The sequence below is a fragment of the Schistocerca gregaria genome, chromosome 1 (assembly GCF_023897955.1).
Source record: "Schistocerca gregaria isolate iqSchGreg1 chromosome 1, iqSchGreg1.2, whole genome shotgun sequence".
In the NCBI taxonomy this organism is placed as follows: Eukaryota; Metazoa; Arthropoda; class Insecta; order Orthoptera; family Acrididae; genus Schistocerca; species Schistocerca gregaria.
The window spans coordinates 128,672,518-128,699,387 of record NC_064920.1 but is presented as its reverse complement, the minus strand read 5'-3'; the positions used below and the strand labels follow the sequence as shown (position 1 = coordinate 128,699,387).

The 26,870-nt window shown below is 39.5% G+C and overlaps 1 protein-coding gene across 10 annotated transcripts in view; it reads right to left on the bottom strand.

Annotated features, from left to right (window-relative positions):
* The window catches only part of LOC126334773 (arfGAP with SH3 domain, ANK repeat and PH domain-containing protein), a 1,031,989-nt gene that overhangs the window by 87,347 nt on the left and 917,772 nt on the right, over window positions 1–26,870 (bottom strand). For all 10 annotated transcript variants that reach the window (XM_049997423.1, XM_049997407.1, XM_049997360.1 and 7 more), the window contains exons 6-10: window positions 22,923–23,082; window positions 14,241–14,520; window positions 13,128–13,355; window positions 8,246–8,465; window positions 2,296–2,476 (exon numbers count right to left, since the gene is read on the bottom strand). In XM_049997423.1, the coding sequence (XP_049853380.1) occupies window positions 2,296–2,476; window positions 8,246–8,465; window positions 13,128–13,355; window positions 14,241–14,520; window positions 22,923–23,082 (1,069 nt within the window). The remainder of the gene's footprint in view (window positions 1–2,295; window positions 2,477–8,245; window positions 8,466–13,127; window positions 13,356–14,240; window positions 14,521–22,922; window positions 23,083–26,870) is intronic.

Here is a 26,870-nt window from a genome sequence, read left to right as displayed (position 1 = left end):
CATTCACCTTTATGTGCTCTAATCTTACATAAATATACATAGTGTTCAAAATCACAATTTCATGTTTCAGAAAACAAGATTTTTTAAAAATAAAAGCGCTCAGTGGAACTTTGTGTTACCAATAAAATGGGATACAATTTCTCTACTACTACATTAATTATTAATGCAGAAAATATCAGTTAGCTGCCAATTACTTAGTGATTAGTAACACTAGTATAATAAGTAGATGAAGGAAGCTTCTAACTTCAGCATAGTCTTTACGCTAAATGGTGATAGTTATGCATCTCAATCTTGTAAGATTATCAGTAAAGATGTTCACTTGATGTTGGTGTCAACAACTTTAACAGATATTATCTTTTAGAGCCAGTCTCATCACAATTATTCAAGTGGAATCTCTTCATCACAGTTCAGGTGAGTCATTTGACCAGGCTAAGTCAAGCAGTTATTTGAGTTAAACTGTTATGTATACATGGGAGAGACTTCACTCATCCCATTCCTAATAGGGTGTCACATATAAATATACTAGCAACCCACCCTGGCTTCGCATGGGTAGCAGTTGTATCTAAGGCCATACAATTTGGCTGGTGTAGAAGTGATTTCATTTAAGAAGCACGGTGGAGAGTTATAGTTAAAAACTAGATAACAACATTAGGTAACTGAATATGATCACTCTGCAGCTGCTCAATTGTCAACATGGCAGTCCTGCAACTGTGCAGTGAGTATCAAAATCGGTATAGAAGTTCCTAAGAATAGCCTTCATATACAGACAGAAAAATGTGGTGGGGGACTAAGGCGCACCACAATTCTGCCAATTTGCACCAAACATTTATAAATTATATACACAAACCTTCCTCGTACATCAGTGTATCTATTGGTAAAAACCTTATCAAAATTCCTAGAGTAGATCCTAGGATTAGCCTTCATATAAAGACAGAAAAAGGCAGTGGGGAACTTTGATTCATAACATGTATAGAAGAAGAATGTATGTGTATATATACAGATTCCTTCATGTCCTCATGTAAATGTTTCAGTTGGATGTCACTTCACTGAATTACATCTTACTAGATACCTGGGAAAAAGGCTACCCACAGTTTAAAGTGGAATCAAATAGGTGTTTTTTCTTTTTCAGGGGTGATTGCCAGGTTATAAAAGAAGGTTAAAAACATTCATGGTCCACCCAAGATTCAAACCCATGACGTGTCCATTACCAGGCACACACTTTACTAATAGTCTATCAAGTTTTACTTTGATTCTACTCTTTAAAAGGATACCTTCACTTTAACATGGAATCCAAATCATATTCTGCTTCTGGTGAATTTCCCCATCAATGAGAGGGGAATGCCAGGTTAAAAGAAAGTGAAAAATCTGTGGTCTGACCAAAATTTGATCCCATGTCCTTTGGGTTTGCAGACATGCACTTCACTAGTAGACCAACAGGCCTGAATTGGAGTCTGCTCAAACTTTGCAGTTGTATGGAAATGTATCAGCTGTACAGCTAGATGGAAACACCATTATTTTCATAGTGGAGATGGAATTTAATTCTTCACAGTTCAGCCAATTTCCATGGAATATTAATAAAATCATATACAAAACCTTCCTCATAAACCAGTCTGTAAGTCAAAACTGGATCAAAATCCATGAGATTAGTCTGAACATACAGACAGAAGCAAGTGGCAAATATATATACATAAAACACTGTAATATCAACTGCAATAATACTTTTGGTATTTTGCTGGAAACTGATACATACAGACTTGTATTAGAAAAGAACAAAAAATACTAATCCCCCGCCCTCACATCCCACTCTCTACTGAGAGAGAGAAAGAGTGAGTGAGTGTGAGTGTGTGAGAGAGGAAGAGAGAGAGAGAGAGAGAGAGAGAGAGAGAGAGAGAGAGAGAGAGAGAGAGAGAGAGGCAGGGGGGGGGGGGGGATTTCTTATTTTTTTGTTCTTTTCTAATAGAAGTATTGATTTCCAACAAAATACCAAAAGCTAAGGATTGTTGTCATTGATATTACAATGTTCCACAATAATTTTAATTGTAGAATAGAGTAGAAAGGTATATGTAGAAAGACTGGGACCTGTGATGGTAGCTCATCATTGAGTTTGCTTTAGTTGCCTTCCTTTCTCACAGTTTTACTGTTGTTCACACACTACAGGAACACTATGGTTGGCTGTATGGTGATGAAACCAAAAACCAGTGAATAATTAAAAAAAGAAATAAAAGACACCTCTAATGCAAAACAACAATATGCAAAAATGCAAATGACAATACTGTAGCTTGAAAACCTACTTACACTGGATGGTAATGGTGCAGAAAGATCAACTCCCTCTGCAAAAACTTGAAGTAAATTGTACAAACTCTTATTGTTCACTGCATGTTCCAGTTCACTCAGGAGATCACACTCATCTGAACATGTACGTTCAACAAATTTCTTCTCCACATACTTAGCACGAATGTAGTCATACCTCTCTTCCCTATAGGAAAAATAAATTTGTTAGGATTATGAAATTCATCTGCAAGAAAGACTATAGTTTTTTTTAAAAAAAAGTGAAAGAATATTACAATTTCTGACTTTTTCATTTATGAATTATTAAGGATTATCTTCAGTTCTTTTTTCAGTCAGCAACATAAAGTTCATTCATTTCATATAAAGTGTTGGCGCAGATATATTACCTATACTAGTGCAACTGCCTTCTATTCATGCTGTATGGTAGGGATAAAATCTGAAAATCATCCATTCACATCATGTTTCTCCACAGCAAATATGTTAAAGATAAACCAGTCTGGGTCTCTCGAGGCAACAATGCTCATTATTTATCATAATGCCGCTAAATAATTGTCAGTTAAAGCTATTGCTGATTTTTTTCATAGTTAAAGCAAAACAAAAGAGAAAAACAGTGATCAGTCCATGTAGCAATGAAACAATGACCACCGACCGGAGAAAATTGTGTGGCATGATAGCCAAACTGTTTAACCTATATTGTACAAGTCATTCTCATGAGTATAAATGACAAAAGTCCCATTCAGAATTAATAAAAGAGAATCATGACAAATGACTGAAACCACCAACACAGTCTACTCATATAGTATTTCAGCACATTGTGTTCTTCTCATGTATCTACTCAACCCCACTTACATTAAACTGCACTCATCATCATCATCATCATCATCATCATCATCATCATCATCATCATCATCATCAATTTTCTGCTAAACTAGTACGTCCTCTGCATCTGCACATCTAGTGGTCCATCACTCCCCTTTTTAATGTTGGCGAACTTGCTGCTATCTAACACCTCAGCGAGAACCTGAAATTTCTTCCTCCTTTACCTCCTCTTCCTTACCATAGATTGTTATGGGACTATTTTTATAAGTCTCTCCTTCTTTAAAATACTTTATGCAGTTTCTTTTCCTTCTTTTTATAATACTCGGAAATTATCTCTCTTCTCAGTATTTCCTCATTTTTCATACTATCCATCAACTTATTTTTTCCATTCTTCACCGTATCCACATTTCAAAAGCCTCAGATCTATCTGTAGCTTTCTTCCTTATTTTTCACATTTCAGTAACATACAGGAGGACAGTACACACAGAACATTTTATCAGTGTTTTCCTCTAATCTTTATCAACATTGCTGCAAAGAACACTCCCCTTTTCTTTCAAAATGACTCTCTTTGCCAGTGGTACCCTGATTTTAATTTTAATACCAGACTTCTAGCCATTTTACATTCTGCTTTCTAGGTATTTAAATCTCTGCACATATTCTAATTTTTTTCCTTTTACCATTACCTTTACCTTTTTATTTCCTCCTTGTACCATTACTTTTATTTTCTTTGTATTAATTTTCATTTCGTAGCTCTTTCCTTTAGTTTCAATAGCTTGCACTATTTCCTGCAACTCTTTTTCATCCTTTGCTAAAAGGACCATTTCATCTGCAAACCTCAAACACAATATTGTTCTTCCTTCAATTTTTACCCCTTTATTATCTAGTGGGCAATGCTCAGACCTATTTCTTAATATAAACTGAAAAGGATAGGGGATAGACAGTAGTTTTCTCTTACAGTGTTTCCTTATTCAGTCCAACTGGTAAGTTTTCCTCTCATTCCCACTGTAACTTTTTTTATTTAAATGTAATATTTTTACAAGTGGCCTGCTTTTCCAGCCCATTCTTTTTCCTCATTATAGTTGTAAGTTTATCTCAAACCAGACTAACAAATGCCTTTTCGTGTCTATAAAACATATGGCTGTGTAAGTCTCTTCCTCATCAGTAGGCCTCCGTCTCTAAATTCACATGAGTTCCACCGCATCTCTTTTTCTTGTATTCCTTCTATTCCAAAACTGCTCCTCAGCCAAATTCTCCTCCATTACTTTTCCGATCTATTATTCATGATACTTAATGTAACTTTGTATAACAACAATTGAAATTCTTGAATGCAATAATACGTAAAATAAGGAAAAGCCAACAGACTCACCTATAGTGGTCTGAACATGCACAAGTGGCCCCAGGAGTGTGTGTTTGGATGTCAGTGTGATTGTGTGTGTGAACGTGCTTACTAGAGACAGAGCAAGAACTCAAAAGCTAATGTGAACACTATTTTCTGTTGCATGTTTATATTTGTGCCACACTTCAACCCACTGTGAGTGACTGGTTTTCCTTTATTTTACGTTTCAATATAATTTTGGTTGCCTGTGAAACGAGGCTAATAGGCTTGTATCCACTGTATTTATTGGTTCAAAATGATTAATGGAAAATCTCATATAAAGATGTGAAACAAATACTAACAAAGAGATAGAGGGGCTGGCCAGTACTTACCTCAGCTCAGTACAGCCGATAGATACACAAAAAACAGAACCAAAAATTTACGTTCCTAGCTTTTGGAACAAATGTTCCTTCATCAGGGAGGAGAGAGGGGAAAGAAAGGGAAGAAGGGAAAGTGGGCTCACTTACTCACAACCCAGGTTATGAAGCAACAGGGAAAGGAAAACAGGGAGGGTAGCAAGGATGGAGGCATGGTTGTCACAGGGAAGCCAAAGATATTCTACTGTAAGTACTGTGCCAGCTTCAAACCAAAGAGGATGCATACAGAAGTAAAGAGGTATATAGTACAAGGATTAACACAACTACGTAGGAAAAAAGATGCGTGAATGACTAAAGAGGAAAGGGAAAGAGGAGGGGAAAGGGAAAGAGGAGAAGACTGAAGAGTAAATGGTAGTGAGGCTGTTTAACGTAGGTTCAGTCCAGGGGGATGGCGGGATGAAAGGACGTGTTGCAGTGCAAGTTCCCATCTCCGCAGTTCAGAGGGACTGGTATTGGGTGGGAGAAGCCAAATGGCAAATACAGTGCAGCAAGTTCCCAGGTCCCTAGAATTATGCTGGAGGGCATGCTCTGCTACTGGGTATTGGACATATCCTAGGCGGACAGTTTGTCTGTGTCCATTCATGCGCTCAGCCAGTTTAGTTGTTGTCATTCCGATGTAAAAGGCTGTGCAGTGCAGGCATGTCAGCTGATAAATGACATGTGTAGTTTCACATGTGGCCCTGCCTTGAATTGTGTGCGTTTTACCAGTAGCGGGGCTGGAGTAGGTGGTTGCGGGGGGATGCATGGGGCATGTTTCGAAGTGGAGCCGGTTACAGGGGTAGGAACTGCTGGGTAGAGAAGGTAGTATGGGACTATTGTAGGGTTTAACAAGGATGTTACGGAAGTTAGGGGGGCGACGAAAGGCAACTGTGGGTGGAGTGGGGAGAATTTTGTCAAGGGATGATTTCAGGGGTTGACTTGAGAAAGTCATATCCCTGGCAGAGCAATTGGTTGATGTATTCGAGGCCAGGATAATATTGGGTGACAAGGGGGATGCTTCTGTGTGGTCTGGGGGTAGGAACATTGTTGTTGGACGGGGAGGAATGTATTGCTCAGGAGATCTTTTTGTGGACAGGTTCTGCAGGATAGTTGTGGGAGAGGAAAGCACTGGACAGGTTATTGGTGTAATTGTTGAGGGATTCGTCACTGGAGCAGATACGTTTGCCATGAATACCTAGGCTGTAGGGAAGGGAGCGTTTGATGTGGAATGGATGGCAGCTATCAAAGTGAAGGTACTGTTGTTTGTTTGTGGGTGTGATATGGACAGAAGTGTGGATGTGAGCTTCAACAAGATGAAAGTCAACATCCAGGAAGGTGACGTAGGTTTTGGAGAAGGACCAGGTGAAATTCAGATTTGAAAAGGAGTTGAGGTTATGGAGGAAATTAAGGAGTGTTTCTTCACCATGAGTCCAGACCACAAAGATGTCATCTATAAACCTATACCAGGCCAGGGGAAGCAGCTGTTGGGTCTTCAGAAAAGCCTCCTCCATGCGGCCCATGAAGAGGTTGGCATAGGACAGAGCCACCATAGTTCCCATGGCCGTTCCCCTGATTTGTTTGTAGGTCTGGCCTTCAAAAGTCAAGTAATTATGGGTGAGGATGAAGTTGGTAAGTGTGATAAGGAAGGAGGTTTTTGGAAGATCTTCGGGTGGGTGTTGGGAGAGGTAGTGCTCAAGGGATGAGAGACCATGGGTATGTGGGATGTTTGTGTAAAGCGATGTAGCATCTATGGTGGAAAGAAAGGTTTCAGGTTGGTGAGGAGTGGGAATGGATTTGAGGTGTTCTAGGAAGTGGTTTGTGTCTTTGAAGTAGGATGGGAGTCTGCGGGTGATAGGTTGGAGGTGTTGGTCTACCAGAGCTGAGATACGTTCTGTTGGGGCTTTGAAGCCCGCTGCAATGGGACGGCCAGGATGGTTCTCTTTGTGGATTTTGGGTAATAGGTAGAAGGTAGGGGTACGTGGCTCAGGTGGAGTGAGTAAGTCTATGGATGCCGTTGTGATGCCTTGTGAGGGACCATAGATTTTTAGGATTTTCTGCAGCTCAGTCTGTATGGAGGGAGGGAATGGGATCCTGGGTAACAGCTTTGTAGGTTGAGGTGTCAGAGAGTTGACGCAGTTCTTCTGCCACATACTCCACATGGTCAAGTGCCACAGTTGTGGAGCCTTTATCCACCGGGAGAATGACAATAGAGTGGTCTGTTTTCAGCTCCTTAATGGCATGGGATTCAGCTAGGGTGATGTTGGGGGTTGTCGGGATGTTCTTCAAGGAGGACTGGGAGGCAACACTAGATGTGAGGAATTCCTGAAATGTCTGCAAGGGATGGTTTTGTGGGAGGGAAGGAGGATCCCTTTGAGAAGGGGATCGGAACTGTTCTAGACAGGGTTCAACACTGGGTCTAGTATTTGGGGGCTGTGTTTGGGTAGGGAAGTGATATTTCCAGTTGAGGTTCCGGGTGAATGAGAGGAGATCTTTAACCAGAGCAGTGTGGTTGAATTTAGGCGTGGGGCTAAAGATTAAGCCTTTTGATAGAACAGATGTCTCTGGAGGAGAGAGGGATCTGGATGAGAGGTTTAGAACTGAATTGGGACTGGTGATATGTGACATTTGACTGTAGTTATAGTTGAGATTTGGTCTGTGTGGGGTATGTGCTGGGATGGGGAGATTGAGTAGGGTGGCTAGGCTAGGTTTGTTGGCTACGAGGGGGGTTTGTTGAAGGTTTGGTTGTGGTTGGTGATTGTGAGGGATAGGGAGAGGGACTCCACTTCTTAGGTGTTGCACTAGCACTGTGGATAGTTTTTTCAGGTAGTGTGTGGCATGGAACTCAAGTTTGCAGCTGGCTTCTAAGGATGATGTTCCTAAGTGTGTTCTCCAAGCAAGAGTTTGAGAGGTGGAGGACTTTGAAGAGAGATAGGAGCTGTTGGGAGTGGTGGTTACATGAAGTAGTGTATTTAGTAGTGTATTTATTGGTTCCCATTTTCTTTGGTGCTAAGGCAGCTGGTTATCAAATGACCTCTACTGAAGTCATTTACTCTCTACTTTCATTCTCTTCTTAGCACTAAAACCCTGAAGGTCCTTTAGAAATAATAGATAATTGTGGACCCATTAACTGCATTACAGCTTGGTCTGATGAAGTGCATAACTTCTTTAGTAGTAACATCTTCATCATTAACATTTACCAACTCCACTTCCCAAGATGTAGTAGTGCACAAGCACTTGTATATTTTAATAAAAAATATTTTAATAAAAAATTTCTTCATTTGTTCCTTCAGGATTCACAATTTGCTTTCACCACTACAATGAGCAGATGTAAATTTAAGTTAAGAATGAATGCAACTACTGCAGAGTTATTATAATATGTGGTCAAGATGAACATAATTATACTTACATTGTACTGTTGGGGTTCAATTTTGAAGACCTGAGCCTGGCTTCCATTACTTCATTAAACCTATTGTTTGTCATGTTCCTAGCTAAAAGTAATTGTGATGTTCCTACATTATCTAATGTTAATGACTGTATCCGAGAAATATGAACACCGAGGTCTCGGTGTATTCCAGAACATTCTATACAAACTATGATGCCAAAATTTGTTGACAACCATGTAGCATCTGAAAAATACCAACAACAAATTAATAGAATCTAATCTGTTTTAATTCAACAGATGTTACATTAAACATAGTAAGAGAGCTTGCAGACTTCATACAACAACTTCATCGATTAATGTTATACATTTGAAAACATTGCTTTTCTGTCCCTCTCCTCCTCATCTATCTCTCTTTGTCCAGCTCTGCCTCCTCCCCATCTCTCTCCATCTCCTCCTCCCCCTCCCCATGCCCATTTCCTTCTACTCTCTGCCCACCCCCTCTTCACCCTTCTCTCTGCCCATGAGAATCGTTTATTGGTATTGCAAATGGTTGGGAACTGAAGTTGCTTAAAATGAATGGGTAAGTCAGTTGGAATAATTGGGGTATGATGTATTAAAGAGACCTCTCCAGCTGCTGCATCTGTGAGGATAGTAGCTTCAGTGACAGTATCTCACATACTTTTAAACTGGATTGCAAAGTTTTAGATGATTCAGTGCTGCAGCAGTATACCAGTCGTAAGTCAATAAGCCATAAATATAACCTTCCTGTTTGCTGTTAAATCCTACTGCGAGGAAGAAAACAAAACAATATGTTGTTGTGTATAAAAGTTTTGTTTAAAATTACATACAGGATGATTCAGCTGCCCTACCACTGGGTTGTATGCAATCTACAACACCTTCAGATACCACGAGCAAGGTGCTACACACAAACTATTGGTCCTACAGAAAAAATGAACAGGATCTTTTTGTTGGCAATTTAATGTAGTTAAATGATATACTGGGATATGCCAGAGGCCACCGTTTTTCAAGCTATTCAAGAAAACTTTGTTTGATGGTCTCTTTCGTATGTTTCTCTGGAATATTTTGAAAACCACAGCCTCTAGTGAAAACACATCCCAGTACAAAATTTTAATGAATTAAATTTCCTACAAAAAGATTCTGTTAATTTTTTCTGCAGGTCTAATACATTGCACAAAGGGAGCAAGAGAATCTGAAAATCTTGCATGCTGTACTTTGAAGTGTAGTGAGTTGCATAAGATCCAAAGGTAGGGGCATCTGAATCGCCCTGTATAAGAAGTAATAATACATAGCATAAAAATAATTTGTCCAATACTTTAAATGTCCTGAAAACATAGTTAAAACTAACTGCAAGAAAGAAAATTGCACATTTTCACAGCACAACACACCACATTTTTCCCACAGTCAGTTTTAAGAGAAAACCTGTTCATTACTGTTTAAAAATACAGTGTGTACATGAAGTCCAGGAACACCTTCAATTATTTATTGCACAAGAGCCAAATATTGTACAGTTGTTTCATGAAATGACCTCCCCGAACCACCAGATCTCACTCTGTGTGACTTTTTTCTGCGGGGACACATTACAGATCTACTGTATGTACTGCCTCTGACACATGATGTAGCAGAGCGCCAGGGGAGAATACAGGAAGCAACTGCCACAGTTGACGATGCCATAGTGGGACGGGTATGGCAAGAATACAAAAATGGCTCTGAGAACTACGGGACTCGACTGCTGTGGTTATCAGTCCCCTAGAACTTAGAACTACTTAAACCTAACTAACCTAAGGACATCACACACATCCATGCCCGAGGCAGGATTCGAACCTGCGACTGTAGCAGTCGCACGGTTCCAGACTGCGCGCCTAGAACCGCGAGACCACCGCGGCCGGCGGCATGAATTCGATTACCATATTGACTTTTGCTGGGTCACTCATGGTCTGCAGATTGAATGTTTGAAAAAAAAAAAAAAAAAAAAAAAAAAAACTTTCAGTGTTTCTCTTCAAAATGTGACATCTACACAATGTTTAGTTCTTGTGCAATAAATAATTGAAAGTATTCCTGGACTTTATGTACACCCTGTATATACATCCAATATCCATCCAAATGTTTATTAGAGCATCATTCTCTCTCTCTCTCTCTCTCTCTCTCTCTCTCTCTCTCCCACCCCCTCTCCCTCTTTTCTCTCTCTCCACTCCACCTTTCTCTCCCTTCCTTTCCCCCTTCAGTTACCCCTTCCCTTCACTCTCCCTTTTCCTATGTTTCTTTTGCTGTACCCTCTGTACTCTTCATCTTCTTGTGTGGCCATGGCACCATTTGTCCAAAGACCTACCTCTTTCCCGCTTCTCCCACTTTGCAGCCTTATCTACCTTCTCCCCACCTCCATCAGCTCAGGAAACTACTTTTAGTAACGAGTATCAATAATTAGTCCTGTCATGGCCGTGTGTGTGTGTGTGTGTGTGTGTGTGTGTGTGTGTGTTAAAAATATGTAGCCTATATATCTCCAAACATTTATTAGAGTATCATGTAAATTTGAGTGTGTTGATAACAAATTTTTCCTTCTGTCCCAAAATAATGTATTCACTCTTTGAAACAATCTCTCTTTAATTAAAGGAGACAGAAATACAATTTTAATGGGTAATACTTTGGAAGGTGGTGAAAAACATAATAATTGTCAGCAAACATGGTGTTATCACTTGAACAACGGAAATGGATGCTGAAGTGTTACTGGAAAACAGAGAATGTGAGTGTGGTATGCTGATGTTGGAGAGCTGAATTTGGAACACCACCACCGACAAGAGTAGCAATTACAAGAATCACAGATCAGTCTGAAGTCAAAGGAATGGTGCACAATATGAAGAAGGGACATTGTGGACAAAAGAGAAGTTGAACAGACAATGAGAGTGTTGATGCAATAATCCTGGCATACACATGACCCCCAAAGAAATCTGTGAGGCAGTGCTCTCATTAGACTGAGATCTGCACAAGTAGTGTTCATAGAATTTTGCGGTCTCAGAAGTTTAAGCCTTATATTCCATGACTTCTCCATGCTCTTAACGAGGATGATCCCCATAGGCAAAGCGAATTTTGTGATTGGTTCATTAACAGATGTGAAGAAGAGCAATGTTTCCAAGATCGAATTCTTTGGTCAGATGAAGTGACGTTTAAACTTGGTGGAACAATTAACCACCATAATTGCATGTACTGGGCAAGGGAGAATCCATACGTAACTGAGCAAAGACATGTTAATCTACCAGGAGTAAAGTCTGGAGGATTAATCAGACTGTACGTCTTTGACAACACTGTCAAGGGTGACTCGTACTCAGAAATGTTGGAAATGTTAACTCCTGGTCTTAGCATTGCATTTGGAAATGAAGATTATTACCTTCAACAGAATGGGGTGAATATCACTTTCACATGGGTATGAGGGCATTTCTCAATCATACATTCCCTGCCAGATGGATAGGACTAAGATGGAGTGTGGAGTACCCCACTCAATCTCCAGGTTTAACTTCTCTAGACTTCTTTCTGTGGGGTACTCTAAAAAAGCACAGTTTACGCTGTGAGACCACACACACTGGACGATCTAAGAGAGCAAATTAAGCAAGCTTGTGATGCTATTCCATTGGAAACAATAAAATTTACATGTTACTCAGTTGTAAGTCATTGCTGATGGTGTATTGGAATTGACGGACACCAGTTTGAACATTTACCACCTTAAGTTGGACCATGAGGCACCTAACACCACTAAAATTGTATTTCTAACCCCTTTCATTAAAGAGATGTTCAGTTTTAAAGAGTGTGTAGATTATTTTGGGACACCCTATATTATGTATATATTTATATAAAATAAACATAAAAAAATTTATAGCCTATGGCTGACCAAATGTTTATTAGAGAATCATGTAAAAATCTGAAGTTGATTAGTCTAGAATATTTGAGATTTAAGGGAAGGAAGATGAACCACTTGCCAACACAAAGCTGCTGTTCTCAAACAGCATAAATGATGCCACACAGCTTATCATGTCCATCTGAGATACAGAGCACAATCCACAGTGTCACATGCTCTCATTCAATGGGAGACAGTGGAGACCTTCCTGAAAATTTGACTTAGCATGTGTGTATAGCATCTGGTAATCATGGAATGTATGCTGAGACCTTGTCCACCCTTGCCAGCCTAATAGTAATGATGAATATGTTTCCATCATTAGTATTTGAATGATGTACTACCGAGCTGAGCATCAGTACACCAGCCTACATTAGTAACCTCAGCTACTGAGGGCAGATACACTGATAACAGACTTCAGGTTGTAAATAATTTTACAGTAAGACATTTTACAGTATAACGACAAAGAAGCCTGAGCTGCACAATTAGTATATCAGTTGATGAACTGAAATGAAGGACCTCCATTCCCCTTCATCTGCATTTTATTCAAGATCGCATGATATGCAAGGCGAGTCATAAATGAGGAAAAACATCCTGAGGACTGTATGTTGTTATGCAGAAGTCAGGAACTGCTGTTATTTATTTTTGTCCTGGACTTATTATTTAGCAAATAAAGAAAAATTTACCACTCAGCAATAATACTCTGAGGATGTCTCATGACACACTAAAACCCTGGTTTGCATCATCCAGCAACGGCCAAGAAAAAGTTGGTCTCATCGTAAAGTATGAGACATTGTATAAGAACTTGGGAAGCATACATTGCCAAAAATGACACAGAGAGAGAGAGAGAGAGAGAGAGAGAGAGAGAGAGAGAGAGAGAGAGAGAGAGAGAGAGGGAGGGGAAGTGTGTGTGTGTGTGTGTGTGTGTGTGTGTGTGTGTGTGTGTGTGTGTGTGTGTGTGTGTGTAGACAACACAAAATAATCAGGGTAATATGATAGGACTACCATTCTGAGAGCTGCAGTCACAACAGCGCTCATTGCCGGGTAGCCTCTGTACAAATCTGATGATGGCCTGCTGCAGCTCCACCAGCCCTGGGTTCAGCCGCTCACTGCCACCACGGCCGCTGTCATCAAATGCACGCATGAGTGCTCCTTCTTTACAGTTCACCAGCACAGACATCCATGCTCGCTGATCTGCCTCATCTTCTGCTTGGAAATGGTATGTTCTGTTGTCTGAAAAATTTATTTATACCTCTAAAACATTTTGTGCACCTGCGGAGAGCAGACTATTTTATCACAAAATACATAAAAAAAGACAATAAAACAGTGTTAAGAGTCTACTGAATAATTACATCCATCTTGCAGGGTGAACATTACGTAAGAATCAGTAAACACAGAGGGGAAAAAACTAGTAGCTGCGGCCTCTTTTCTATTGCTGTTCAAATACAAATAAAGAAATGTAGCTTAAACATAACTCTAGTGAGCAAAACCTCTGAAATGATGGCTCTAAAGATTGATTAGACTTTATGCGAGTCATCTCAGTTTGCAGACTCTCCCAAAGGATTTTAACTGAAGTTTAAGATAAGTAGCAGAAGAATTCAGGGAAACTTAAATAATGATGCCATTCAAATAGTTCAAACCAGTGACAGCTGTGCAAAATCACCTGCAGCATTGCTGCTGCCTTAACTAATCATCCACTTGGTGAATATATGTAATATGTATCTTTGATCCCAAAATGAACAGGCAAATCCATGTAAGAATTTGACACTGTATGGAAGATACAAATGAACTTCATACATTTTACCACATGGATCATATCACAGCATAGAATGTCTTACTTGTTGAGCTATGATATTAATTACCAGAAATGTATATTATCTGAAAATTCAGAAAGGTCCAATTTTCTTTTCTTAAAACTTCACAAAGGCAAGTCCATTACACTGCAGTCTCCCTAGAAAGTTTTATGAATCATTTCTACACATTTCTTACATAAAACTGCTCTTATGTAGCCTTCATTAGGGAGACAGTAAGAAGAAACCTAATGCATCATGTATTTTCAATGTAACAATCATTGAGCTCAGACAAAAGACAATCATGAGAATTTTGTGGCCATCTTACAAGAGATGAGGTCAAAGCAGCGCCTGTCATCGGGCACCAGCTTCATCTGGCACGTCAGAAGGTTCACCCTGGTGGGTGGCTTAGTTTCGTCTGCGTGGCAGATCTCGAGAAATCCCTCAGCGGTCACACGGCACCTCCTCTTCTGCCACACACGACGCATCTTTCCCTCCGACTTCTTTAACAGGTGGCCCGTCCGGGTCACCCCGTGCTGCTTGTCACCTTGCATCTGGTGCAACGAATAGCCACCACCCTTGTCTGCACTCACTGAAGACACGCTGGACTGAAATGTATCCAAGTGCATAAACTAAATTCATCACAGATTTTAAAAATACATAAAATATCTGTAATTCAGTAACTATTGAAAATTACACAATGAATCAATGAAACCAGGTTTTATGCTAATGGATTTATAAATACTTTTTAAAATATTACAATGTATTTTAGAACACCATTGCTGAACATATTCTCAAAAAAATCTTGCAACAGTAGTTTGTATGCTCTGTGTCACTATGGGGTAAAAGCAAATTTTGCTAATCCACTTCAGAATTTACTGTCAAAGTCCTATAAGCACTTTGAGAATCACAACGTATATCTAAATTAAATAATTATAATTCACATTAAGAAGTTTTTCACCACTAGCAAATGTGTAGAGCAGAAAAGTATGACTGTAATTCACTAGTGTTTTATGAGCCAACCTAACATCTAGCAGCAGCTTAAAGCTTGTACAAAATCCTTACTTATCATATGATCCCTGCTAGTTCACCCACAAACATACTTCCATAGGGATCATGAGGATAATGTTGGAATAATTACAGCAAGCACAGAGGAATTCAAACAATCATTTTACCCGTGCTCCATACCTGAATGGAACAAGAAAAAACCCTAATAACTTTAAGGTGGGATGTACCCTGTGCCATGCACTTCACAGATGTTTATAGAGCATAGATGTAGACATAGAACTGGTGATGTTTGCCCCTACACTTAAGAGCCATACATCACCAAGTGCATTAAACTCACATAAATGAAATGGTATGAGAGAAATCATTTCTGAAAACCTGAACCCAAAATGACAAACATATATTTATGCCAGATGGGAATTTGAACCTGTATCTCCAGCTTATTGTGAGCATTTGTCCTATAGCAAGAAACTCCCACACTTATCCAAATAAATTCCACAATGGTGCTATTCCTGTGCACCACAAGAGATTCCTCCTAATTTTTATGTGGAAACATCAGTAACAATAAAAATCTGAGTCAGGCCTGTTGGAGTGCTCAGGTAGTGTAACAGTTAACATGAATGGTTATGAACGGAAAGAAATCTGTGTTCGACTCTCAGTCTACCACAAATTTTCATTTGTCTCAACATAACCACTCAGCTCTACTTTAATCTACTGAAAATGAAAGTTAAAATTATTGCTTTTACTTTCACATCAACTACAGTAAGAAAGTTTGTTGAAGTAACAGTGGTTTCTTCATTGCATAAGTGCCTGTGTCTTACATCTCAGGTGATCAATTGTTTGGAGAGGACTCTGACAATCTTGCACCTCCACTGCATGTGAAATACTATAGTTCACTAACATATTTCCCTTGTTCCCACCTATCCATCACTTGACAAACTAACAGACTCAGTGAAATTGACAAATTGTATTTGTCACTTAATGCAACATTTTTCCACGGCTTAACATAAAAAAAGAAACAAAAATAATGCTGCAGTTATCTCCAGGATTGTCACAACATAGAACAAACTGCAGTTCTTACACATTACACATCTTACCTGTGATTAATAACAGTGCACCATTAAACACTAAATAGAAAACCTAATCGCATAATTGAAGCACTATCCATCAGAATCTATTCAGTGAATTATCTATCAAATACAGCATATCTACTTTCAGGTTTTTGAAATGTATTCTCTGATCAGAAACAAAATAAAGGGTGATTCAAAATTTAATATGTGGCTTTTAAGGCTTTGTAGTATTTATTACATTCAAGTTACAGGTATAAATAATAAATCAAATGAAAGAGCAACTCAAAAGGTTTTGTTTGTATATCTGTGCACAAAGGGAAGAGAATGGAACAACTGATAATTACTGAAGAACATGTTGAGTGAATGACAGTCTTTCACGGGTAGGTTCAAGAAATTAGTTTGGGAGGCTAGTTGTGAATTAGCAATTCCAGAGACACCTGGGTGAAGACCTTTAAGGCAACACTTACAATTATGTCCTTATTGTATGCGGTTGTTACAATTCCTAAGGCCTATAGACTACAATTTATGTGCCAATTTTGTAAGAAAGGTTGCTGTATGTTGATAAAGATTTTCCTGATTTGTCATCTTCAGTGATGAACTGCCTTTTCACCTGAGTAGAAATGTGAACACACATGATGTATGCATCTGAGGAGTCAAAATCCCCATGTATTGGTACAGTTGCAATTAAATGTCACAAATTCAATGGTTTTTGTGGCATATCCCATCAGAAAGTTTATTGGCCTTTCTTTTTTGACGAAGCAACGGTAACTGGTGTTTCTTATCTTGATGCACTAGAACTATGGCTCTTTCCTCAACTGAAAGAAGCTAAACCACAGTACTTTATTTGTCAGCAAGCAACACCTTGCTGGCACAACTCAGTATGTGGTTGGTTAAATGACGTATCACTGGATTAGGCAGAAGTGGTCAGGTGACAGAGTGCATTTTGCAGGAACCTCCATGTTCACACAAGATTTGAAGTCATAAGATTTTTACCTTTGGCAGTTTAGAAACAATCATGTGTATGTGCCACCACTACCAATTGGTATACCTGACTTTAAAAACAGCATTGTTGCAACACTTACTCTGGACACACCGATCAACGTTTGGGAAGAACTCAGCAGTCAAATCGATGTGTGATGAAAGGTGCTCAAAATTGAACACTTGCAAGAAAAACTGTTTGAACTGCTCTTTCATTTGATATATTATTTATAGTTGTAAACCAAATGTAACAAATGCCACTTCACAATAATGCTGTGGTGTATTAATAGCAACAGACATATCAAGGCCCAGTAAAATGTCAAACACAAAAAGAAGCACAGAGTCAGTTGTGAAAGTATATGATTATAAATTACTCAAAGGGTGAAATTCCACAATCTAGTTGTATGTCCCAATTTTGTGATTAGGGGATGGGATGAATGCTCATTGTTTTAAGTGGGTACCTCTTCTGATCCAAAATAAGAAACCTAGCTGTAATTACAGTTGTGCACACTGACAGACAGGAGCTAAAGTTCATGCCATTTACAAAAAGTTACTTTTGTCCAATTTATTGTTGTTCCTATTTACTTCATCAGCTCAAAAATTTCAATGGACTGGCTTTATTCCTGGCATAGAAGTGACATCAGCACAGTAACTATGGTGGCAGCTTGACTATGGAAACAACATATTTGTGTTCATCCGGTAAATAGGAAAAAAGCAGCGTTAAGCAGTGGATATGTGACCATAGTGAGCCAACATTGCTGTGTCACAAATCACAATGAAGCAACATTTCTAAACCATGTGTTCAAGACATTCTCCAGAATGTGTGCGCAAAATCTGAGCTGCACACCTTGACCCTAAACAAAAGTGACGACACATGGACACCTGCCATGACTTCAGTGAAATGCAAAATACAGACAATTCTTTTCTGGAAAAAATCATCAGAGGTGTCGGGACTTGGTGCTATCAATACATAGTCGCCACAAAATGACAAAATGCAGAAATTCATGTGAAGGGTCAACATACTGATGACATAACCGACATTCAAGCCAATATGATGCACAAGTTGAACATCAAAAGAAGGACTTTTTTGACAGTTTCATATGGTTTTATGAACTTTCTGTGCATCCTAACAGAGTGTTTTGGGGGGGGGGGGGGGGCATAGGAGGGAGGGAGGGAGGGTAGTAGGTAGAAAACCTGAAGCTTCAAAACCACAGCACAAGTTTCTTCAGTTCGACAGAATTGTGGCGAAAGTGCCATTTACCCTTCGCTATCTGTTCATCGTAAAAAAGAAATCAACTGATCCAGTGGCTGTTAGCAAAAATCATGACAGTGTAGCAATCTCTCATCACACAGCTTTAAAAATGAATAAGACTGACAGCAGAGAAGAATAAGAATTCTGAATACCTATTATATGATATTGTTTCACATAATCGATGGGTGCTTCAAATTTGCTATGGAAAAACATTACAACACCATGCAGAAAGAATTCTTAGAAAGCCAAGGCATGGAGAATATGATGAAACTGATGGTACATACAGTAAATTTTCTGAAGTTGGACTTGTTACTCAGCTGTCAATTGTGACAGTTTTCAATGTAATTGAATGAAGATTATGGAGACTGTATGTATTTCTGAAAAATCAATGGGCATGCCTGGAACAATGTTTCAATTTAAAACCCAGTGTTGTTGAATATATGAAGAAGAAAGGAGAGCAAGATCAGAAATTAGAACTTCAAGAAGGGATTGCACACCTTGAATTTTAAGTGGATGTGATTGCGCACTGCCCAGAGTAAGTTACTGCAAGGTGAGAAAAAACTTATTTCCGATTTGAAAGGGACACATTTAAAAAGAGAACTGCATTGTGGAAAGGACAAATTCTGAAAAATAAAATATTTCTTTCTCCTAGCTTCACTGGCATTAAAGAAAATGTGAGGGTTGAAGAATTAATTGTGGCCTTGAAAGACTTAAACATATAGTTTTTAAATGTTTTGAGGACACTGTTGATCTTACATCTGTTTTCTAGTCCATTTGCCATTTCAATTAAAAGTGCCATGTGCTTGCACAGATGGAAGTGACTGATCAGCAAGGTAATTCCCATTTTAAAGACAAATCCCTTGAATGTTAAAACTGTCCATGACACCCATATTAATTTCCTTGGATAGAGTTTCCATGTCTCCATAATGAGGTTGTAAAAGTGCTACAATATTTCGATCAACAAGTGTGTGTGAACGCTTATTTTCAATTATGAAACTAAAGAAGTTGTAATTATGTGACAACTCAAAGGCAAAAATCTGTGATACTGTCTGCGCCTGTCCCTATGCTGACAGTCCACATCACATAAAAATTATATAATGTATTCAGTGTGCCAAAAACAAATGAATAATACTGAACATTTGTTTCATTTGTGATCTCTGTTGTTGAGAAAAATGAAATCAAGCTGTATCCAATGCAACTGTATTGCCACTTGAACACAGCACTTGTGCAGTTTCCACCCTATTGCCCCTCCTCACAATCCAGACAACATGGTGTGGTGTGGGGAAAGTGTTCACACAGGTAAGAGAGCTACGGCACATGTGAGAGAGCTACGGCACATGAGCAAGGGCACTGTTCATGTGCGAAATTCTTGGACATCCCTGCTGTAGAATGACAACCCAAACAAAATGCTTTCCCTTCTTTCAGATAGCATACTCAGTAGGTTGTTAACATTTATAGATGTGTTCTCATAAAAACCACATTGAAAATCACATATTTTATTGCTAATTTTGATAGAAGTTGAAATGAAAGTCTAGCTTTAAAACTGGACTCTAATTATCCCTTCTGGAGCTGTGCATAATGGTCTTGGTTATGCATGTAAGCTACTTTGAGAGAGTTGTTGAAGACTTCCATGTGCACCATAAGAGATTTTGATACTTGCACAATGTATTTCCCTGTATCACATTTAAGAAAATGAGGTAATTTTCAGAACATTACACAAAAAATCCAAAACAAGGAGTAAAAATCAGGGCATAAATGAATTATCAATCATAAAGGCAACTAAAAATTTATTTTGACAAAATAAGAGATTAGTAATGCTATTGGGGTGCAACACATTGAAGATGTCAACACAAGTATTATAAGTTTTGAAGTGCAGTTTGCAGAGCATGCTCTTCAGAAGTGCTATAGATAAAAAGTAACTGAAGGAATCAGCTTCAGATCTGTGAATCTGGAAGAAACAATAACTGCTGAAGTAAGCTGTTTTTCTTTAAGATCATTAATTACTGGTTCCAAAATAAAACTTACCATTACATTGGTGATAGCTGATTTATATTTAGTTTCAGAGCTTAAACACTTATATTTGACAAGCTTTCAACTGTACAAGAAGCACCATCAGTCGATCTGAAATGCTGGTTGTTGCATCACAGTGTAATATTCAAATGCACCTACGCACTTGCACGTTTTTGGTGACTGCAATTGTTTTTACCAACAGGTAGACAAGAATTTATGTCTCAACAGTCTATTTTGAACTCCAGCTTCACCTGTCTTTCACTTAAGACATGTTACAAGTGATCTGTTGTTCAATTTGAGGATTAAATTTCATATAACGAACTATACAGTCAACATTCTCACCCAGTGGTTTATGAATGAAACATTTTACAATAATTTATGGTTTATTTTCCAATTAAAGTTTCCCATGCCATACATAGGAAGTACTACATTATTATTTATCAAAATGGTGGATGCAAACACATATGCATTAACTTGCAACATATGACAGTATACACACATGACAATACTGCTGTGACAATTTAACACCTAAATCCAAATACATCATACTGCCAGTGGTACCACAACACCTACAAGTTTCTGATAAAATTGGTATTTTGTATACAATATGGGGTCTAATTTTTCCAAGATAACCCAGCACAATGCCAACATTTCTCAAACTAATGTAACGATAGTTCTAAAGCAAGGAATTTTTTTGAAGTGGAGAAGAGGGGGGGGGGGAATACTGTTATGTAAGGAGGCATCCTCTACAATCAGATGATTACTGTGCTTTAAAAAATAAAATGTAAAGGGACACTACATAAAAGGAAAATTCAAGACCATTATGTGGTAAAAATTTTTTTTTTTTTTTTTACAGTTTTTGTATAATACTTGTGCTCAGTCCAAATTGCTAAGGACAGAAGCTTGAAAGTTGGAGATGGTGTTGATCTTATACTGTAGATGTTGTTTAAGAAGGGATTTTTCAAAATTCCACCCCTAATGGGGAGAAATAGAACGTGAAAGGTTTTTTTTTGAAAATATGTTATTATCAAGGCAATTTTGATGCTAGAACTACGAAAATTTGTATTTGGTTTCTCTATCAGAAATAAAGGAAAGTGTTTTTCAGTAGTTTTTGGAAATTTAACTTCTATGGGGGTGAAATGGTGGTTGAAAGCTTTTTTTAAACACATCATTATTAAAGAACTACTACAGTATCTTTAAAGCTCTATCAATCTATCAATAAAATTTGGTATTTGACCTCTTGGTTACAAATGAAAAAGTACATGTTTTGGTGTTCTTGGGAATTCAACCCCTGTGTGTCCAAAATAGGGAATGATATCTGTAATGAAAATATCTAATTGTGAAAGAAATTTTAAAACTCAATATATGAAAATTTCATTTCGCTTATCGATCAGAAATAAAAAAAATTCATGCTTCAATGTTTTTGGAAATTCAACTCCTATGAGAGTGAAATAAGGGATGAAACTTTTTATGGAAACATTTCATTATGCCAGAATTTTTGAAGGTAAATGTGTGGAAATTTGTATTTTGCTTCTCTGTTACAATAAATATTGCTCATTTCTCTTGAGGGGTGAAATATTTTATTAATATATTTCATTGTGAAAGCATTTTTAAAGTTAAATCTTTGAAAATTGGTATTTAACTGCTGAGTTCGAAATGAAAAAAATGTACGTTTCGCTGTTTTTGGCATTTCAACCCCTCAAGGAGAGAAATAGGGCCAGACTCAGACTCCTCACTGCCCAGCCCTAAGCACCAAGGGCAGAAACGGGGGTGAAATAGGAGATCAAAGGTTTTTGAAGATATGTCGCTATTGAGACAATTTTGAAGTTAGAACTACAAAAACTGATGTTTGGCTCCGCAGTGATATATAAAAAAGAATGTGTGTTTCTGGATTTTTGTGAATTCAACCACTAAGTGGGTAAAATAGTGGGCGGGAACTTTTTTTTATAAATCGTTATTAAAGAACTATTAATGTTTTTTCAAAGCCACAGCAATGAGAACTGGTATTTGACTTCTCAGTCAGAAATTAAAAAAAAAAAATATATGTGTTCCAATGTTTTCGGAAATTAAACTCCCTAAGAGATTGGTATAGAGGGTGAAAAGTTTTATGAAGTTATTTCATTAAGAAAGGATTTTTAGAGATAAATATATGAAAGTTAGCCTTTCACCTCTCGGTTAGCTATAAAGAAATATGTGTTAGGGGATGTAAGTTTCGAGGAAAATACCACAATAAGAATGCAAAAGGCACGATGAAGAAAAAGGTTGGACTCCAGCTAGCAGAATAGCTTCATGGTCATTGGAAATACAACGCTTCTATGACCTTTAGAAGGTCTTGCAATTTGTGAGCAACATAAAAATTCGATTAAAGAAAAACGAAAAGGATCTGTTCAGACTGTACAGTCTACGCGAGTGAAGGAGAGGGCATTAAGCGGGTGTAGACTACACAAAGTGCACAGCCGTAGACATCAGGCTACGCTACTGATCAGTCCGTTACCACAATCTATATTTCGCCTCGGCAGCTACACTCGCAGCAGAATTATTCCCGCCGGGCATAACTTAGGCCTCGGGCTACGGTACAGATCGCTCTGTCACCACAGAGAGGGAGTCCACTAGCGCTTTGTGGTGAATGTCGACGAGGCTAAGAATGGGAAGTGGAGTGCGGATGGCAGACGAGGTGGTGCTCGGGCGCGCCTACCTCCTTGTCGATGCCGGGCGCGCTGCGGAGCAGCGACCGCAGCTCGGACAGCCGGCGCCGCTCCTCGTCCTGCTTCTGGCGGATCTTGTGCAGCTTCACCGACAGGTCGGCCACGTAGCTGCCGAAGTGCTCGATCGTCTTCAGCCCGTCCTGGAAGTAGCTGCAACACACAGGCCGGCCGGCCGCCGTTAACCGCTGCGCGCTAACACGCGCTAACGCTGCCGGCGCCGCTCTGCCTGCGAAGCTACTGTCCTGTCGCAAGCATAACGCCTCTTCTTTTGTTCTGCACATTCATTTTGTTTAATCACAGATCAGAAGGACGCTTACGGATTCCAATAGCGCGGAATGTTTGCGCCCTTTAACACCAGTGCTGTAGAAGCGACGAATGAATTTTGTGTCGCAGGGGTTCGCTGTTGTCGAGACACACACTTTACAAGATACTCGTTTCTGAATCTCGCAATGCATAAATGTTTTTGAAATTTGTTGTGAGGCCTCTCTCTGACTCTGATTGTCCACATTGTATTATTTAAAAAAATAATAATAATAAAAAATAAAAGAGCGTTTGCTGCTTGTCCGCTACATAATGACTGCACTACACAATGAGAAAAAGTACTGTATTTTAAGCTAAGCCTACATGACTTTGTGATATTAAGGATTGTAGCCGGCCGTGGTGGCCGAGCGGCTCTAGGCGCTTCAGCCTGGAACTGCGCGACCGCTACGCTCGCAGATTCGAATCCTGCCTCGGGCATGGATGTGTGTGATGTCCTTAGGTTAGTTAGGTTTAAGTAGATCTAAGTTCTAGGGGACTGATGACCACAGATGTTAAGTCCCATAGTGCTCACAGCCATTTGAACCATTTTGAAGGATTGTAAACGAAAAATCAAAACAAATATTCAGTCTAGAAACGTTATATTTCACATTAAAGAGATCAATTCAACTACATCTACATCCGTACTCCGCAAGCCACCTGACGGTGTGTGGCGGAGGGTACTTTTGAGTACCTCTATCGGCCCTCCCTGCTATTGCAGTCTCGTATTGTTCGTGGAAAGAAGGTTGTCGTTATGTCTCTGTATGGGCTCTAATCTCTCTGATTTTATTCTCATGATCTCTTCGCGAGATATACGTAGGAGGGAGCAATATACTGCTTGACTCTCGAAACTTCTACAAAAGCCCGTACCGAGATACTGAGCGTCTCTCCTGCAAAGTCTTCCACTGGAGATTATCTATCATCTCCGTAGCGCTTTCGCGATTACTAAATGATCCTGAAACGAAGCGCGCTGCTCTCCGTTGGATCTTCTCTATCTCTTCTATCAACCCTATCTGGTACGGATCCAACACTGGTGAGCAATATTCAAGCAGTGGGCGAACAAGTGTACTGTAACCTACTTCCTTTGTTTTCGGATTGCATTTCCTTAGGATTCTTCCAATGAATCTCAGTCTGGCATCTGCTTTACCGACGATCAACTTTATATGATCATTCCATTTTAAATCACTCCTAATGCGTACTCCCAGATAATTTATGGAATTAACTGCTTCCAGTTGCTGACCTGCTATTTTGTAGCTAAATGATAACGGATCTTTCTTTCTATGTATTCGCAGCACATTACACTTGTCTACATTGAGATTCAATTGCCATTCCCTGCACCATGCGTCAATTCGCTGCACATCCTCCTGCATTTCAGTACAATTTTCCATTTTACAACCACTCGACACACCACAGCATCATCTGCAAAAAGCCTCAGTCAACTTCCGATGTCATCCACCAGGTCATTTATGCATATTGCGCATAGCAACGGTCCTATGACACTCCCCTGCGCCACACCTGAATTCACTCTTACTTCTCTCCATTGAGAATGACATGCTGCGTTCTGTTATCTAGGAACTCCTCAATCCAATCACACAATTGGTCTGATAATCCATATGCTCTTACTTTGTTCATTAAACGACTGTGGGGAACTGTATTGAACGCCTTGCGGAAGTCAAGAAACACGGCATCTACCTGAGAACCCGTGTCTATGGCCCTCTTAGTCTCGTGGACGAATAGCGCGAGCTGGATTTCACACGACCGTCTTTTTCGAAACCCACGCTGATTCCTACAGAGTAGATTTCTAGTCTCCAGAGAAGTCATTATACTCGAACATAATACGTGTTCCAAAATTCTACAACTGATCGACGTTGGAGATAAAGGTCTCTTCGACGTCCCTTCTTGAAAACGGGGATGACCTGTGCCCTTTCCAATCTTTTGGAACGCTTCGCTCTTCTAGAGACCTACGGTACACCGCTGCAAGAAGGGGGGCAAGTTCCTTCGCGTACTCTGTGTAAAATCGAACTGGTATCCCATCAGGTCCAGCGGCCTTTCCTCTTTTAAGCGATTTTAATTGTTTCTCTATCCCTCGGTCGTCTATTTCGATGTCTACCATTTTGTCATCTGTGCGGCAATCTAGAGAAGGAACTACAGTGCAGTCTTCCTCTGTGAAACGGCTTTGGAAAAAGACATTTAGTATTTCGGCCTTTCGTCTGTCATCCACTATTTCAGTACCATTTTTGTCACAGAGTGTCGGGACATTTTGTTTTGATCCATCTACCGCTTTGACATAAGACCAAATTTCTTAGGATTTTTCTAGCAAGTCAGTACATAGAACTTTACTTTCGAATTCATTGAAAGCCTCTCGCATAGCCCTCCTCACACTACATTTCGCTTCGCGTAATTTTTGTTTGTGTGCAAGGCTTTGGCTATGTTTAAGTTTGCTGTGAAGTTCCCTTTGCTTCCGCAGCAGTTTTCTAACGCGATTGTTGTACCACGGTGGCTCTTTTCCATCTCTTACGATCTTGCTTGGCACATACTGATCTAACGCATATTGTACGATGGTTTTGAACTTTGTCCACTGATCCTCAACACTATCTGTACTTGAGACAAAACTTTGGTGTTGAGCCGTCAGGTACTCTGTAATATGCTTTTTGTCACTTTTGCTAAACAGAAAAATCTTCCTACCTTTTTTCATATTTCTATTTACGGCTGAAATCATCGATGCAGTAACCGCTTTATGATCGCTGATTCCCTGTTCTGCATTAACTGTTTCAAATAGTTGGGGTCTGTTTGTCACCAGAAGGTCTAGTATGTTATCGCCGCGAGTCGGTTCTCTGTTTAACTGCTTAAGGTAGTTTTCAGATAAAGCACTTAAAATAATTTCACTGGATTCTTTGTCCCTGCCACACGTTTGAGTCTCCCAGTCCATATCAGGCAAATTAAAATCTTCACCCAGAACTATAACATGGTGGAGAAAACTACTCGAAATATTTTTCAAATTATCCTTCAGGTGCTCAGCCACAACAGCTGCTGTGCCCGGGGGCCTATAGAGACATCCAATTTAACCGTGCCCTTCACCCAAATCATTTCACATGTCGCATCTCCGTCAATTTCCTTCGATACTATTGCATTTCTTGTCGCTATAAACACGCCTCCCCCTTCACTGTCCAGCCTGTCTCTGCGGTATACATTCCAATCTGAGTTTAGGATTTCATTAATGTTTACGTCTGGTTTCAGCCAACTATCTGTTCCTAGTACTATATGGGCGTTGTGACCGTTTATTAATGAGAGCAGTTCTGGGACCTTTCTATAGACGCTCCTGCAGTTTACTATTAGCACATTAATATTGTTATTCCCTGTTGCATTTTGCCTACTCCTACCTTACCGCGTCTCAGGAGGCGTCTTGTCGGGCTTAGGGAGGGAATTCTCTAACCTGAAAAAACCCCATGTGCACTCCACACGTACTCCGCTACCCTTGTAGCCGCTTCCGGCGTGTAGTGCACGGCTGAGCTATTCAGGAGGACCCTATATTTCTCCACCCGATAGCGGAGGTCGAGAAATTTGCACCCCAGCTCTCCGCAGAATCGTCTGAGCCTCTGGTTTAAGCCTTCCACTCGGCTCCAAACCAGAGGACCGCGATC